The sequence below is a fragment of the Microcebus murinus genome, chromosome 7 (genome assembly GCF_040939455.1).
Source record: "Microcebus murinus isolate Inina chromosome 7, M.murinus_Inina_mat1.0, whole genome shotgun sequence".
Taxonomy (NCBI): domain Eukaryota; kingdom Metazoa; phylum Chordata; class Mammalia; order Primates; family Cheirogaleidae; genus Microcebus; species Microcebus murinus.
The window spans coordinates 18,837,816-18,850,909 of record NC_134110.1 but is presented as its reverse complement, the minus strand read 5'-3'; the positions used below and the strand labels follow the sequence as shown (position 1 = coordinate 18,850,909).

General features: G+C 36.3%; 1 protein-coding gene across 3 annotated transcripts in view; it reads left to right on the top strand.

The window, feature by feature from the left end:
- Positions 1–13,094, top strand: part of MTMR10 (myotubularin related protein 10) — a 45,947-nt gene that overhangs the window by 2,955 nt on the left and 29,898 nt on the right. For 2 of the 3 annotated variants that reach the window (XM_012764620.2, XM_076004827.1), the window contains exons 3-5: positions 8,963–9,099; positions 10,720–10,792; positions 11,281–11,423. In XM_012764620.2, the coding sequence (XP_012620074.2) occupies positions 8,963–9,099; positions 10,720–10,792; positions 11,281–11,423 (353 nt within the window). The remainder of the gene's footprint in view (positions 1–8,962; positions 9,100–10,719; positions 10,793–11,280; positions 11,424–13,094) is intronic. The other variant, XM_076004826.1, reaches the window with a different exon arrangement.

Genomic DNA, 13,094 nt, shown 5'->3' with positions numbered 1-13,094 from the left:
TAAAGTATTGGTGATCTAAAGACCTAGGCTAGGATAGGGCATTTACTAAGAGGGATTGACTAGTATAGTTCTGGCCTTTGTTACCTACCATTAGAAATCAATAGAAAACATGGCCAATTCACCTGCGGCTTTACATAGGCACACAGAAGTAATTGTTCAGAGATATAATATTGCATGCTATGTTTTGGCATAGTGCCTTAGGTCCAAGGATATCCTACTTCAGTTGCCCGAAGTTTGAACTTTTAATTCAATAAGCAGATGAAAATTAGAACACAAAGTCAATTGTTTATTTGTGTGTAGTCACCATGTGATCTGCTGGAACTTAACAAGGCTAAATTTAAAATGATCCTCATTTTTTATTAAGTAAAGAAAGTAGAAAATGACTAGTAGTTTAATTTACATTGTGTTTTATGCTAGTGATTTTCAATTTTCCTGTTTCATGAAACTCCTTGAGGTAGAGATTTTACCTAATTCAACTTTGTGGTCCTGATGTCTAGCATAGTGCCTGGAATGCGATAGACACTGGGATGTTTTCTGAGTGAATGACTCAATGAAAGAACCCCTCAGAGCACCTGCTTAAACTGTTACTTTGGCCATGCACACATACAGACAGACCAAATCCCAGATTAAAGAGTAAGAGGAAGGACTATGTTATCTTATGCCAAACATCTCAAGAGAATTATATTCATGACTGGAATTGAAATACAGTACTCTGTCAAAGTAGTTAGTTTTTATGTAGGCTTTCTCTTCATCTTTCCATCATTATGTGACTCTCATTCTTTTAATGATTGCATATATGTAAAATCACACCAATACTTTTTGAAGATTGTATATGAATTATAAAATGTGTGTGCGTACATGTTTATGTTTCAGTATATATCCATTAAGAGGACGTGTCTTTTTTTGATAGCTGCTGGACTGATGGATTGGTTCGGTGAGCATTTCCTAGGTGCCAGGGTCTGTGCTAGGTTGGGAAAGTCTTGGAAGTGTAGTTTGCCTAGGGGTGAGCTCTAAGCTGCCTGTTGACAAGATAGAAGATTGTGATCTGGATCAGTGGTTTCCCAATTCCAGCCAGGGCCTGGCATTTAGATGGAGTTTTTACCAGCCCTCGGTCAAAATGGGAAAATTAAGAAGCATGCACTTTCTTTCATAAAGCTAAATTTATTTCATTTAAAGGATTGTCCCTTATTCTGAGATTATGTCCTTCTAACTTCTTTGATGTAGATTTGTTCTTTTGCTAAATGATGTTACTAGTAGCTGTGGCTTTTAAAAAACATTTTAAGTTAGCAAAATAAAAAATTAAAAACTCTTATTGGTCCCTTGAATTAGTTTTGGTAGTATTTTTACTTTGAACTGTAAACTCGAAACCACTAGATTATATTATTATAATATTATAGATATAATTTAATGAGCACTCACACAGAGAATATCAATTATTTTGTCTGCCTAAGAGTCTTTCTACCATCTTCTGAAAAATGTATCTTCCCTCTTTTGGCAAAGTTCTATCCCAATTCCACACAGTGTTGGGTTCTAGTGTGGCCAGCAAGGTTAATAACTCACCCTAGACTGAAAGAGTGAGTACAGGTCTGCCTCTAGATAATTTAAGGTTAGTACTAAGGGAAGAGATCGTTTTTGGTAATGCCAGTGGCCATAGAAAACCTGTCCAAAAGAGTGAAGAACACCAAGGGGTTCAAACCCCTGGGGTTCATTTTCCTAGTAGTCCAGCTTACACAGAAACTATGGGATTCTCCTTTTTGCTAAGCTAGTTCTGACATGTTTCTGACATTTTGAAGTAAGATCCTTAACAGAGTTTATAGGTTAATCCTCATAACATCCCTGTTTGGTAGGGTACCAGTTTATCACCATTTGGCAAATGTGAAAACTATAGTTTGCAGAATGTTGCACAGCTAGCAAGGGTAGAGCCAGATTCTGTGTCCATTTCCCAAGCTGTTCCTTTAACCACTGAGCAGCATAGCCCACCTGGCTCCACTGGTGACATTAGGGTATAGATTTATGCTTTGGAACTGTTGGGGAGCGGATTGGATGTTAGCTTAGAGGAATTTCTCTAGTGAAGTAAAAAGAGCTCTGTCCTTGTCTTTGCCCTTTTCATAGCAGTGACAGATTTTGACCCAGCTTGAGGAGGAATTTTCAAGAATTTCAGCTGCCAGAAAATGGAATGTCTTGGGAGGCAGTGGACTTCCTGTCACTGGCTGTGCTGAAACAGAGGCTGGTGAAATGCCAGTGGCTTTGTGATGAGGATGTGAGCTCTGCAGTGAGTGGGGCTTGAAGGTCTTTGCTCCCTTCTAACCCCAGGGCATGATCTTTTTAAGGATCAAAGAGATGGGTGAGAGAAGAGTTGAAATGCCAAGGCTGACAAATAATGAATTACTTTGTTCAGCAGGTATTGAATACATGCTCGATGCAACTTGGCAAAAGGATAAAAAACTGAAGATACAGGATCTTACTCTTAGACAATTTCAGTTCATTGAGGAAATACTTCAGTAAAGGAGAGCAGAGGTTGTAAGAACTTAGAGGAAGGTCACCTAAGCTAGATTTGGGGTAAAACTGGAGTGCCAGGAAAGGTCTTCTCTGGAAATGCTTGTGCTCTGAATCTTGAGTGCCTGCTGAGCCTGGGCCACTGTGCTAAGGCTGTCAGCTCGGTTCTTTCCTTCTTCCCATCTACAATGCTAACAGCACTTTCATTATTGAGATTAACTATTATATTGATAATGAATGCACTGATTGTCAGAGTCTTTTGTAATCAAATCAGAAAAGCATACCACCATGGGCCATCTGGAAAATGAAAATAGCCATTGTTGTATAGATGTCGTGTTTATTTATTACATATTCACTGTTTGGCCTGTTTATGTACTGTTCTTTTTTTTTTTTTTTTTTTTTTTTGGTGCCTCACCATAAGTCTTATTTCCTCAGTTGGATTGTGAATTCCTTAAAGACAAAGACTTTGTCTTTTAGATGTTTTATATAATCCCTTTTTGTAGATAGGCTTTATAAATGATTATAGACTGCTTTTTGTGGTATTTTAATTCATGAATACATTGCTTTTGGAAGACCAAAGGACTTGTGGCATGCCCTGGGAACTGTGAACAATATAACGAAGTGTAGTATCTATATGTAAAGTATAAACCTTAGCATTAGGTTTATAGTTTTCCTGTAGAACCTTAAGGATGTTTGGAGCTGTCCGTTCCTTAGGCTACTGCTGCAGTACCTTAGGCCAGCATTTTGTTACTTACCCCCTAAATCCTCACCATCACTATCTTTACCTTGTCATTCCTGCTCAAAACTCTTAGTGAACCTCCATGAATAAAATCCTACTTAAATATGATAAAATTCAAATTCCTTAACCTCAGTAATTTGCTAACATTCTACCTCCCTAACTTTGTTTTTCACTATTTCCCGATATTGGTATTTGCTTCAGTCAAATACTGATTCCTTGGTCTTTCCCAGATGTTTTATTCCTTACTTAGGCCTTTGTTATTGTTGTTATCGCATGTTCTTTACTATCTCATCCCTCTTCTTCCTTTAAGATTTCATTCTACTCTCTTCCTGATATCTGCACTGTGGCCTTTTCTCCACCCTCCATTGTGGGTGGTGTACTCACTGGATATGGTACTTGATTTACATGCTTGTTTTGTATTGTGTGTGACTGACCTATAGAATCAGACCCTGATAGTACCAGTAACAGCATCAGACATTTTGTGTTTATCTTCTACATAATTTCAACTTATCATGACTTTTAGGCCACTTTAATTCCTGAATTTATCTAAAACTAGGGTGATTAACTTGTCCCAGTTTGCCTGAGAGTGTCCTAGTTTTAGTGTTAAAAGCCCCACATCCCAGGGAAATCCCTCCATCCTGGGCAAACTGGGAGAGTCGGTTACCCTATTTAAAGCCACGGGTTAAATTATGCTTTGGGGCTATGCACATTCTGTAGGTTAAATTAGCCACTGTGCACAGTGAGACTTGTCTTACTCTATTTTCTAAGCTAAAAGTTATGGGAAAGATTATTCATCAAACATGTATTGACTTTCTAAATGTGTAAGATGTTGAGAGAGATAATACAACATGATTTTTTGGTCCTCTGGAAGTTAAAAACTTCCCTGGCTATACCATTTTGAGATTTATTAACTTTAATTATATTTCCTTTCTTGTTTATCTGTACAGATGAAAGGATCTTGAGAAAATAAACTTTGATAATTTCTTGACTTCCTTCCCACATTGTAGTAGAGACTCTTGGCTCATTGTGTAATTTAGAAGGTTTTTCTGTGATATTTTTTGCTTACCCCACACTGAAGTTAATTTCCTGCTTGCTTTATCTTCCATGAGTCTTCTCCTGGCTGCCCAGCAGTGGTGTGCCAAGTAGTTCTTGGTGGTGCAAATCGTCCCACCATGGCTGATGGTGCTGAGCACAGAGCTGGCAGGAAGGAGCTTGGCAGGTTCTCAGAGACAGGCCAGCATCCTCTAGCACACCATCCCTTCACTGTAGGAGAAATGCTGGAGTACAGTCTCAATGAAAACTTCCTGTCCCCTGGAGTTTCGAAGTTTTGATTATGAGTTTTCTCTTCAGGGTTACTAATTTAAAACATAAACAAGAACAGTCTTGGTACTCTTCCTTTCATATATCCTATCTAGGAAGAGGCCACTTTGTATATTCTTTTGCTTCCCTGTCAATAAGCTGATTTTCCAGCCCACTTTGTTGTACAGTACATGACAATAGCTTATGACAGCTCCTCTCCAGCATTCCTTTTTTTAAAGTTTTGAGCAGGTAACTGTCATGTGAGCAGACAGCCATACGTGATCCACTTATTTTATTTATTTATTTATTTATTTATTTATTTATTTATTTATTTATTTATTTATTTATTTTTGAGACAGAGTCTTACTCTGTTTCCTGGGCTAACGTGCCATGGTATCAGCCTACCTCACAGCAACTTCAAACTCCTGGGCTCAGGTGATCCTCCTGCCTCAACCTCCCGAGTAGCTAGGACTACAGGCATGCACCACCATGCCTGGCTAATTTTTTGTATATATTTTTAGTTGGCCAATTAATTTCTTTCTATTTTTTAATAGAGACGGGGGTCTTACTCTTGCTCAGAGCTGAACTCCTAACCTTGAGCAATCCGCCCACCTCGGCCTCCCAGAGTGCAAAGATTACAGGCATGAGTCACCACGCCCGGCCTATTTTAAAGACTAGTTTTATGTGCACAAAATTTAGTGTTATTAAATAAAACTCAAGTCAGGTTAACTTGACACTATTTAATTATATGCTTATAATATAATATGAAGAGTGAGTTGTAGCATATCCCCAGAAGTGCCCTCCTTTTCTTCTCCCCTCTGTCCTTCCCTACTGCTATTCTTTGCTCTTTGCCAGAGGCTCATTTCCATTCTCTAAGAAAAAGCTGTATGACACTTAATTTTCCTGAAAAGACCTTAGCCCAGAGAGTACCTATCTTTTTTGTTGTCAATTTTGTGGGGGTTTTGTCCATTTTTTTCTTTAGTAGTTTTATTTTGAAATAAATTTGGATTTATAGAGTTATTAATATATAAAAGAGTAGAGAGTTAACATGAATTCTTCACTCAGCTTCTCTAATATTATAATATCTTATATAACTTTGGTAAATTTAGCTAAACTAAGAAATTAACAATACTGTTAACTAACTAATTTGTAGGTTTCATTCACATTTCCCTAGTTTTCCACTAGTGTCTTTTAACTGTTTCAGGATCCCATTCAGTATACCACATGGCAGTTAGTCATCATATCTCCATAGTCTGTGATGGTTACTCCATCTCTTCTTGTCTTTCAAGACCTTGATACTTTTCTTCCTATTGAAGTAGGTTTCATTTCTCCTCAAATAATACCTATAAAAGCTCTTTAAACATAGAAATATATCTAAGAAAATAGGAATAATTTTATAATTAGTTTCTCTGTTCTGACAAAGCACCCTCTAGAAACTTCTTCAAATTGACTTTTTAAAATTTAGACATAGTTTCAGGCTTAGAGAAAAGTTGCAAATAACAGTAGGAAGGATCTGTATATACTCTTTACTCAGATTTCCAAACAAAACTGTGATACTTATAAAGAGTTTTATTCAGGTATTATTTTGTAGTATGTCCCTCAATTTGGGTGTGTTTAGTGTTTTCTTTTGATGAGGCAGAGGTTTGGGGGCAGACTATCACAGAGGTTGTAACCCTTGTCCTTGCATCACGTGAGAAGGCACAGGACATCAACATGATTGGTCACTTGTGATGTTAACCTCAGTCACTCCAGGTGAAAGTGGTGTCTGTCACGTTTCACCTCTGAAAAGTCACTATTTTTCCTTTTCCACACTCTCTGTTGGAAGCAATCACTAAGTCCACATCCACATTCAAGGGATTGGCAATTAAACTCCACCTCCTAGAGGGAGGAGAATCAAGAATTTGTGGACATATGTTAAAGCTAGCACAGTAATTAGTAAATTCTTTGGGGGGGGGGATAGCTTTTTGCCTATTAAATAACCTGTTTCTCCTTAAAGTTTTGCTCATGAATTTTAGCATTCGTCAGTGTGTGTCGCTTACAGCAGTCATTCAGTTATCATGAATATTTAGTCCATGGCAGTTCTCGATCTTTACTGTGGTATTCTTATAGTGATTTTCTATTTCCCTTATTCCTTATACTGTTATTGGTTGGGATTCCTCTATATGGAAGATTTGTCTCTTCTCCCCCATTTATTTTTTTATGTATTTATTCAGTCATCTGTTTGCATTAGTGTGGATACTCCTTTTGTTCTTTACATTATAATCCATCATTATTGTTTCTTTTGTTGTGTTGTACAGATTGTTCCAACTTTGGCCATTGGAAGTTCTTTCGTCTGTCCTTTTGAAATGCTCTCCCCATCTATTTCTACTGCCTTATTTTCTGGCATTCTGGCACTACCAGAGACTCCCTACTCATCCTGTTTCCCTTGCCCCAGCCTTTGAATTAGCCATTGCTTTAGGGTACCTTGGTTCCTTTTATTGGAGAATGGTATTTAAAAACTTAGATCTTGGTGTGAATGTGCATATTGTTGCTGGCAGTGTCACTGCTTTTAGGCCTTTCAGAGAACAGAGCTAGAAAATATACACATGTATACTAACCCATTTGTATACACCAGGAGTCCTCATACTTTTTAAACAGGGGGCCAGTTCACTGTCCCTCAGACTGTTGGAGGGCCGTTCTATAGTTTTAAAAAAACTATGCGCACTGCACATATCTTACTTAGAAGTGAAAAAAAAACAAACAGGCAAAAACACCCACATGTGGCCCGCAGGCTGTAATTTGAGGACACCTGGTATACACACCTCTTTGTAACTATATCTTTCTCGGTAGATAGAAGGCAAACATGGGTTCATGCTGCTATCTCAGACTCTAATCTAGCCTTACAGTGTTCATTCACAGATTTGTGCTTTTGCTTTTGATGATGGAGTATGAGTGGTATAGCAGTTGGATCTGGTTTCCATATTTACTTTCTGCTGAGTGCTGTAGCTCTCAGCAGAAAGTGCTATAGCTCTTGGTGAGAAAGGAGTCTTTTGACTTGACTTTAGTAGGCATATTCCAGCAGGAAGTTTGCCCTCATCACTCCTCTGAGTGGTCCTCCAAAGCTCCCTGAAATGGCTCTGACATTGCAGTTTGAAAGCACTTCAGTTCAAAAGTTGCTTCACTTCTCACCTTCTAGACAGGAAGTGCCTAATTGCATCTTCTAAGCCTTGTTTCACATAATTTTAAGAATTGTCACTTAAGTAACCATCTCTGACTCAGGGATCAACAAACCTTTTCTATAAAGTACTGAATGGTAAATATTTATGTTTTGTGGACCATAAGACCTCTGCCAAGTACACAGCTCTGCCTTTGTCCTCTGAAAGCAGCCATAGATAGTACACAAGCAAATAAGCATGGCTGTGTTTTACTAAAATTTTATTTATAAAAACAGAGTTTTATATTTGGCCCATGGGCCATGGTTTACCATCCTCTGGACCTGTTAAATGCATTCTCCTCCTTTTCTTTGTCGCATTTTCTCTGCATTCACTGGCTTGACATTTTACATTTGTGCATCAGTAAAAGAATCAGGTTTCCAGAGAAGAAAGGCTTGAGTATAATGACATACATGAGAAATACATATGGATTATAAGTGTTAGAACTGGATGAATTTTTGTAGCATCTTTTAAAGGGTCTGTTTTTGGATGAGTTGGTTAGGTAAGAAAGGTGGCACGGTATGTGGTGATGAAGATTATATTATATGAGCCAATAGTCCTGGTGTGAGGAAGGAAGTCAGTGTTACAGGAGTATGTCCTCTATCTCCACTGGCAGTGGTTAGTTTAGTTGTTTAAGTTTTATAATTGGTAGCTAAGATTTACTAGAGGGGAGAAAGGGTGAAATATTCAGTAGCCCAGATTCTGGTATGGGTGTCAGCAAGCTTCCTGTTCAAAGAACTCTAGACAGCACCAGGGACCAGTTTCACGGAAGACAATTTTTCCATGGATGAGACGGGGAGGCAGTGATGTGAACGATGGGGAGCGGCTGTAAATATAGGTGAAGCTTCACTCGCTCGCCGGTCCGCCACTCAGCTCCTGCTGTGCAGCCTGGTTCCTAACAGGCCACAGACCAATATTGGTCTGCTGCCAGGAGATTGAGAACTGCAGCTCTAGAAGATTTAAATTTCTGTATTTGAATTCTTCAATGATTTTTTATGTATATTTTTGTCACTTTTACACCTTACAAATGGAGAACACCTTGTTACTCTTCCTGCTGTGCAAGGACATAAAGCAGGTACAGTGCCTGGCACCTTGTGAACAATCAGTGAATGTTCGTTCTTACTATCTTCATCATTGTCATCATGAAATATGCCTTCTAGGTCATACAGTGACTTTTGACATTTTATGGCATGGTTGTAGCTCACAGAATGGTATATTTTCTCTTTTTTTTAATAAGGAGAAATTGTCGTAAATGAAGTCAATTTTGTGAGAAAATGCATTGCAACAGACACAAGCCAGTACGATTTGTGGGGAAAGCTGATATGCACTAACTTCAAAATCTCCTTTATTACGGAGGACCCGATGCCATTACAGGTATGTTTTATTTGTGCACTGTTTCATTGTATCAAGGCTTTTAACTCTAAGGGGTACATACTGTTTCATTAACCACATATGGAAAACTTATAATAAAATTATTAAGTGGTTAATATTATGTTGGAAATGAATTATATAAAAATTCAAAATAAAGTTTAAGAAGAATGTTAGGACTTGCTTGAGGAATATAATTAGTGAGATTATTTTAAGTCACTTTGCTTCATTTATCCTCTGTGATTACCAGTTATATATCTTTTTCAATAAAGAAGTTATTCCCTCTTTCACATCTTTTAACCCGCTTATAAAAATAAAGATACCCTTTTTCACTAGTCATAAAGAGAAAAACTTAAGTATTTAGCAAATCTTATTATTGCTACACATTTTTCTGATTTCATAGTTTTTTACACTAATTAGTTCTTTTCTCAAAAAGCCAAATTGTAGTTCTAAGAAGAATGAAGAAAAATATTGATAAAATGTTTTAATAGCCTTTTTGCTATTTTATGTTCTTATTGGAAAGCAATAGTTCTGCATTATTTTGGTTTTTAAAAGTTTAGGCATTCATTTGATTAACTTAAAAATCCTGAACTTTTCTCTCAGCTATTTTCTCCTTTGATTTGTAAAGTGTTACGTACATCCACCCCCAGATCTTTATTATTAACAGTAATTGTTCTCTCATAAAATATTTACAAATGAACTGTAAACTTTTATTAAAAGATCTAACAAGGTATATTTCATGTAGTTACTCGTTAATTTACCATAATATTTAATGTTCTGTATATTTATGTGTTTATTGCAATTTTCTTTAGGTATATTTAGACTAACTTTAAGGCACTGACAGATACTTAGTATGTAGGGACACTAGCTTATTTGGATTTAGGCTTGTGTTTTTCCCTTTGTTTTTAGCTTTATTATGATCCCTGGCCCCAGACTTCACTATAAATGAGAAGCAAATACCTGACATAGTTTAAATCTAGTACTGCTAATAAGAAAAATAAACCAATGCCCTACTGACAGCAGATTGATAATGTCAACTAGTTCCTTAGTTTAAAAACTAGTATAAAGTGTTAGTTAACAAGTGAAAAAAATGATCTGTGGTTTGCCAAAACCCTTCTCTAAAGATTTTTATTTTGAGTAGATTTTCTGCTCTAAAAAGATAGTTATTTCTACTCTGAAATCTCTATTGTGAAAATCAAGCATGATTTTACCCATTAAAACCTGATGACCTAGGAGCCCCTTTTTCTTTATTTTGTAGCCAGCGCATCCAGATTTAGACATGTAAATGTTTGTATATGAAGTGCTTGATAATATTCCATATTTTAGATATTATGGGATTATGTACATTTTAACCTAATTTCCATCTGCCCAAAGCAAAAAGCATGGGAAAAAGGTAGAAGGAATATGAACATAACATATATTTCTTTCTCTCTACTCTTGCTTTACTACTAAAGTGTGTTCTACGATACTATATCCTTAGAATGGTCCTAGATACACAGACAAAAGCTTTTTGTGCTTTTTAGAAAAAGTCATCACAGTTTCTTATCACACTTATAAGTAAGACTTGTGTTACCATTGTGAAGTTATTGGGAAAAGAATTAATGTGAACATAATTTTTTATTTCAGAAATTCCGTTATAGAAACCTTCTTCTTGGTGAACATGATGTCCCTTTAACGTGTGTTGAACAAATCGTCATAGGTATGTAGCATTCCATACACACTCTTTCTAAAAGTTGATTCCATTCCGGAAGTATTGTTTTAAAAGTCATACTTCTCAAATACGTAGGTTATAGTTTTATTGCTGTAAGTTTACTTTTACCATTTTTTGAATCTCAGGAACATTATGGAAAGAGGGATAAGTCAAGAAATTATTTTAAAAGGAAGATGCAGAATATATAGCTTTTTATGGTTTCTAAGCTTTTGTCCTCTCTTTAATTAAAATTGTAATTATTAAATGTATCTAAATGGTGGTGATTTTATGCAAAGAATCATTTAAAACATCTTTGGAAGCAAAGTTAAAACCAATCTCCCAAGTTCTAGGAATTATAGAGAAATACGAAAGATTCCAGAGAAGCAGTGCTCACGTAATGGGTGACCTTCCCATTATTTTCACTTAAATTTGTTTTAAAGGGTGAGTAACAAGAAAGACTTTTTATGCTTTTTTTCTTTGACTTTTTTCTTTTTTAGTTAATGACCACAAGAGGAAGCAGAAAGTCCTAGGCCCCAACCAGAAACTAAAGTTTAATCCGACAGAGTTAATTATTTATTGTAAAGATTTCAGAATTGTCAGATTTCGCTTTGATGAATCAGGTCCTGAAAGTGCCAAAAAGGTAATACTATTAAGTTTTATCAAGTTCTGGGTTCTGCACTATGTTTACTGATTTCAGTTCTATATGGAAGTTTTCATTTTCAGTTGCTCAGATTTTTTTAGAGGACATTATCATTAGATATCTCCTTAAGTAAAGTCAAAGCCAAGAATATTAATAGAATGATTTCCCTGGATTAGTTTAGGGCTGTTTTGAAGTATTCTGTAGCTCCTATATTCTGAAGCTCCTGAAATGTTAGACTCTCATGTGGAAATTAATATATATTTTACATTAAGACCATTGCCTGTTGATTTCTTTCTTAATTAAAAAGTTTGAAAAGTTGATGCTATACTGCAATTAAGGTTTGGTAAGGCTTTTAATTCAGAACTATAGAATTTTACCAACAAACTGAAAGCTAGACTTAGGTTACATAAGGTTTAGGTAAATGTATAGTTATGAGAGGGGCCTAATAATTATTAATGGTTTAAAAAAATCTTACGAATTGATTTGGCAGAGGCAACTCAAAGCTAGTAATTCTGATTGCTTTATTTTTCCCTGCCTTCCAGGGAATGTTCACCTACTCATAGAGTAAGATTCAAGGGCAAAAATCTCCACTTCTTTGATTCCATGTTTTGCTTTACCAGAGGTGTGAAACTTGTACACTTAATGCCCCTCAGTTCCAGTCTGTGTTGTAACAAATGCAGAGGAATAGAATTTCTAGAAGAAAGCCTGTTCCTGTATGTTGGGAATTGAACAACTGTGTCTTAGTGAAATAGAAAGTTGCTTTCTCTCAGATCTTAGATAGCCTTTGCACCACCAAGCAGTGGGTACATCCATGGTCAGTAGACTGACTGCCATAAACTTTCTGTGGATATCAAAATGAGGCTGTCAGAAAGATCTTAAGGCAGCTGTCTTCTTCGTATATTTTGATGAGGAGGTGGAAGATTTGTTTTTAGAACTGTAACCAACAGATTCTTCTGCTGGAAAGAACACATGAGATGAATCCTTGAAAATGAATGACTATCTAGCAGAGTAGAATGATGGTGGACTCTATGGGTGAAAGTTTTCCAACAGAGTCTATACAGCCATCTCCTAGCAGTTTGCATTATTGAAAATTCAACTAGATAACTCTTTAGGCCCTTTCACCTGTTTGATTCTGCTGTTTGTGATTTTGGCATTTTACCAATTTGAGATGCCAAGTCTTAGAGACTTTAGAATTAATTAGGTAATAGACTATACATAAAATATTTTGAACCAAGTCACTTTCTTGAGCTTAAATATACACTTGTAATTTAATCAAAGCATCAAGAACCTGCTTGTGAAACTTCAATATGTATAGCATCTAAAGAATGGGGACACCACAGAACTTGTGAGATTGAGTTAGGACAACATATTTTTAAGGCAAAAATTTATACAGTTGGCCCAATATTCATTCAGAAAGTTTAATTCTCTCCCACTCTCTTACAGTATCTTCCAAATGACACCATTTTAAATGTAGAAACATAATTATTTGGTCTAGTTTTGAGCCATTTATTTTACTTATTGGTAATTTTCGATGCGTGAGGCAGTGTGCTAAATTTTGCAAGATAGAAATAAGGATAAGATGTAGTTTCTTGCCCTAAAGAGCTTAAGTCTAGTTGAGAAGATAAAGCATGAACAAATGACAATTAAGTAATGGTACAAAGTAGCAGCACA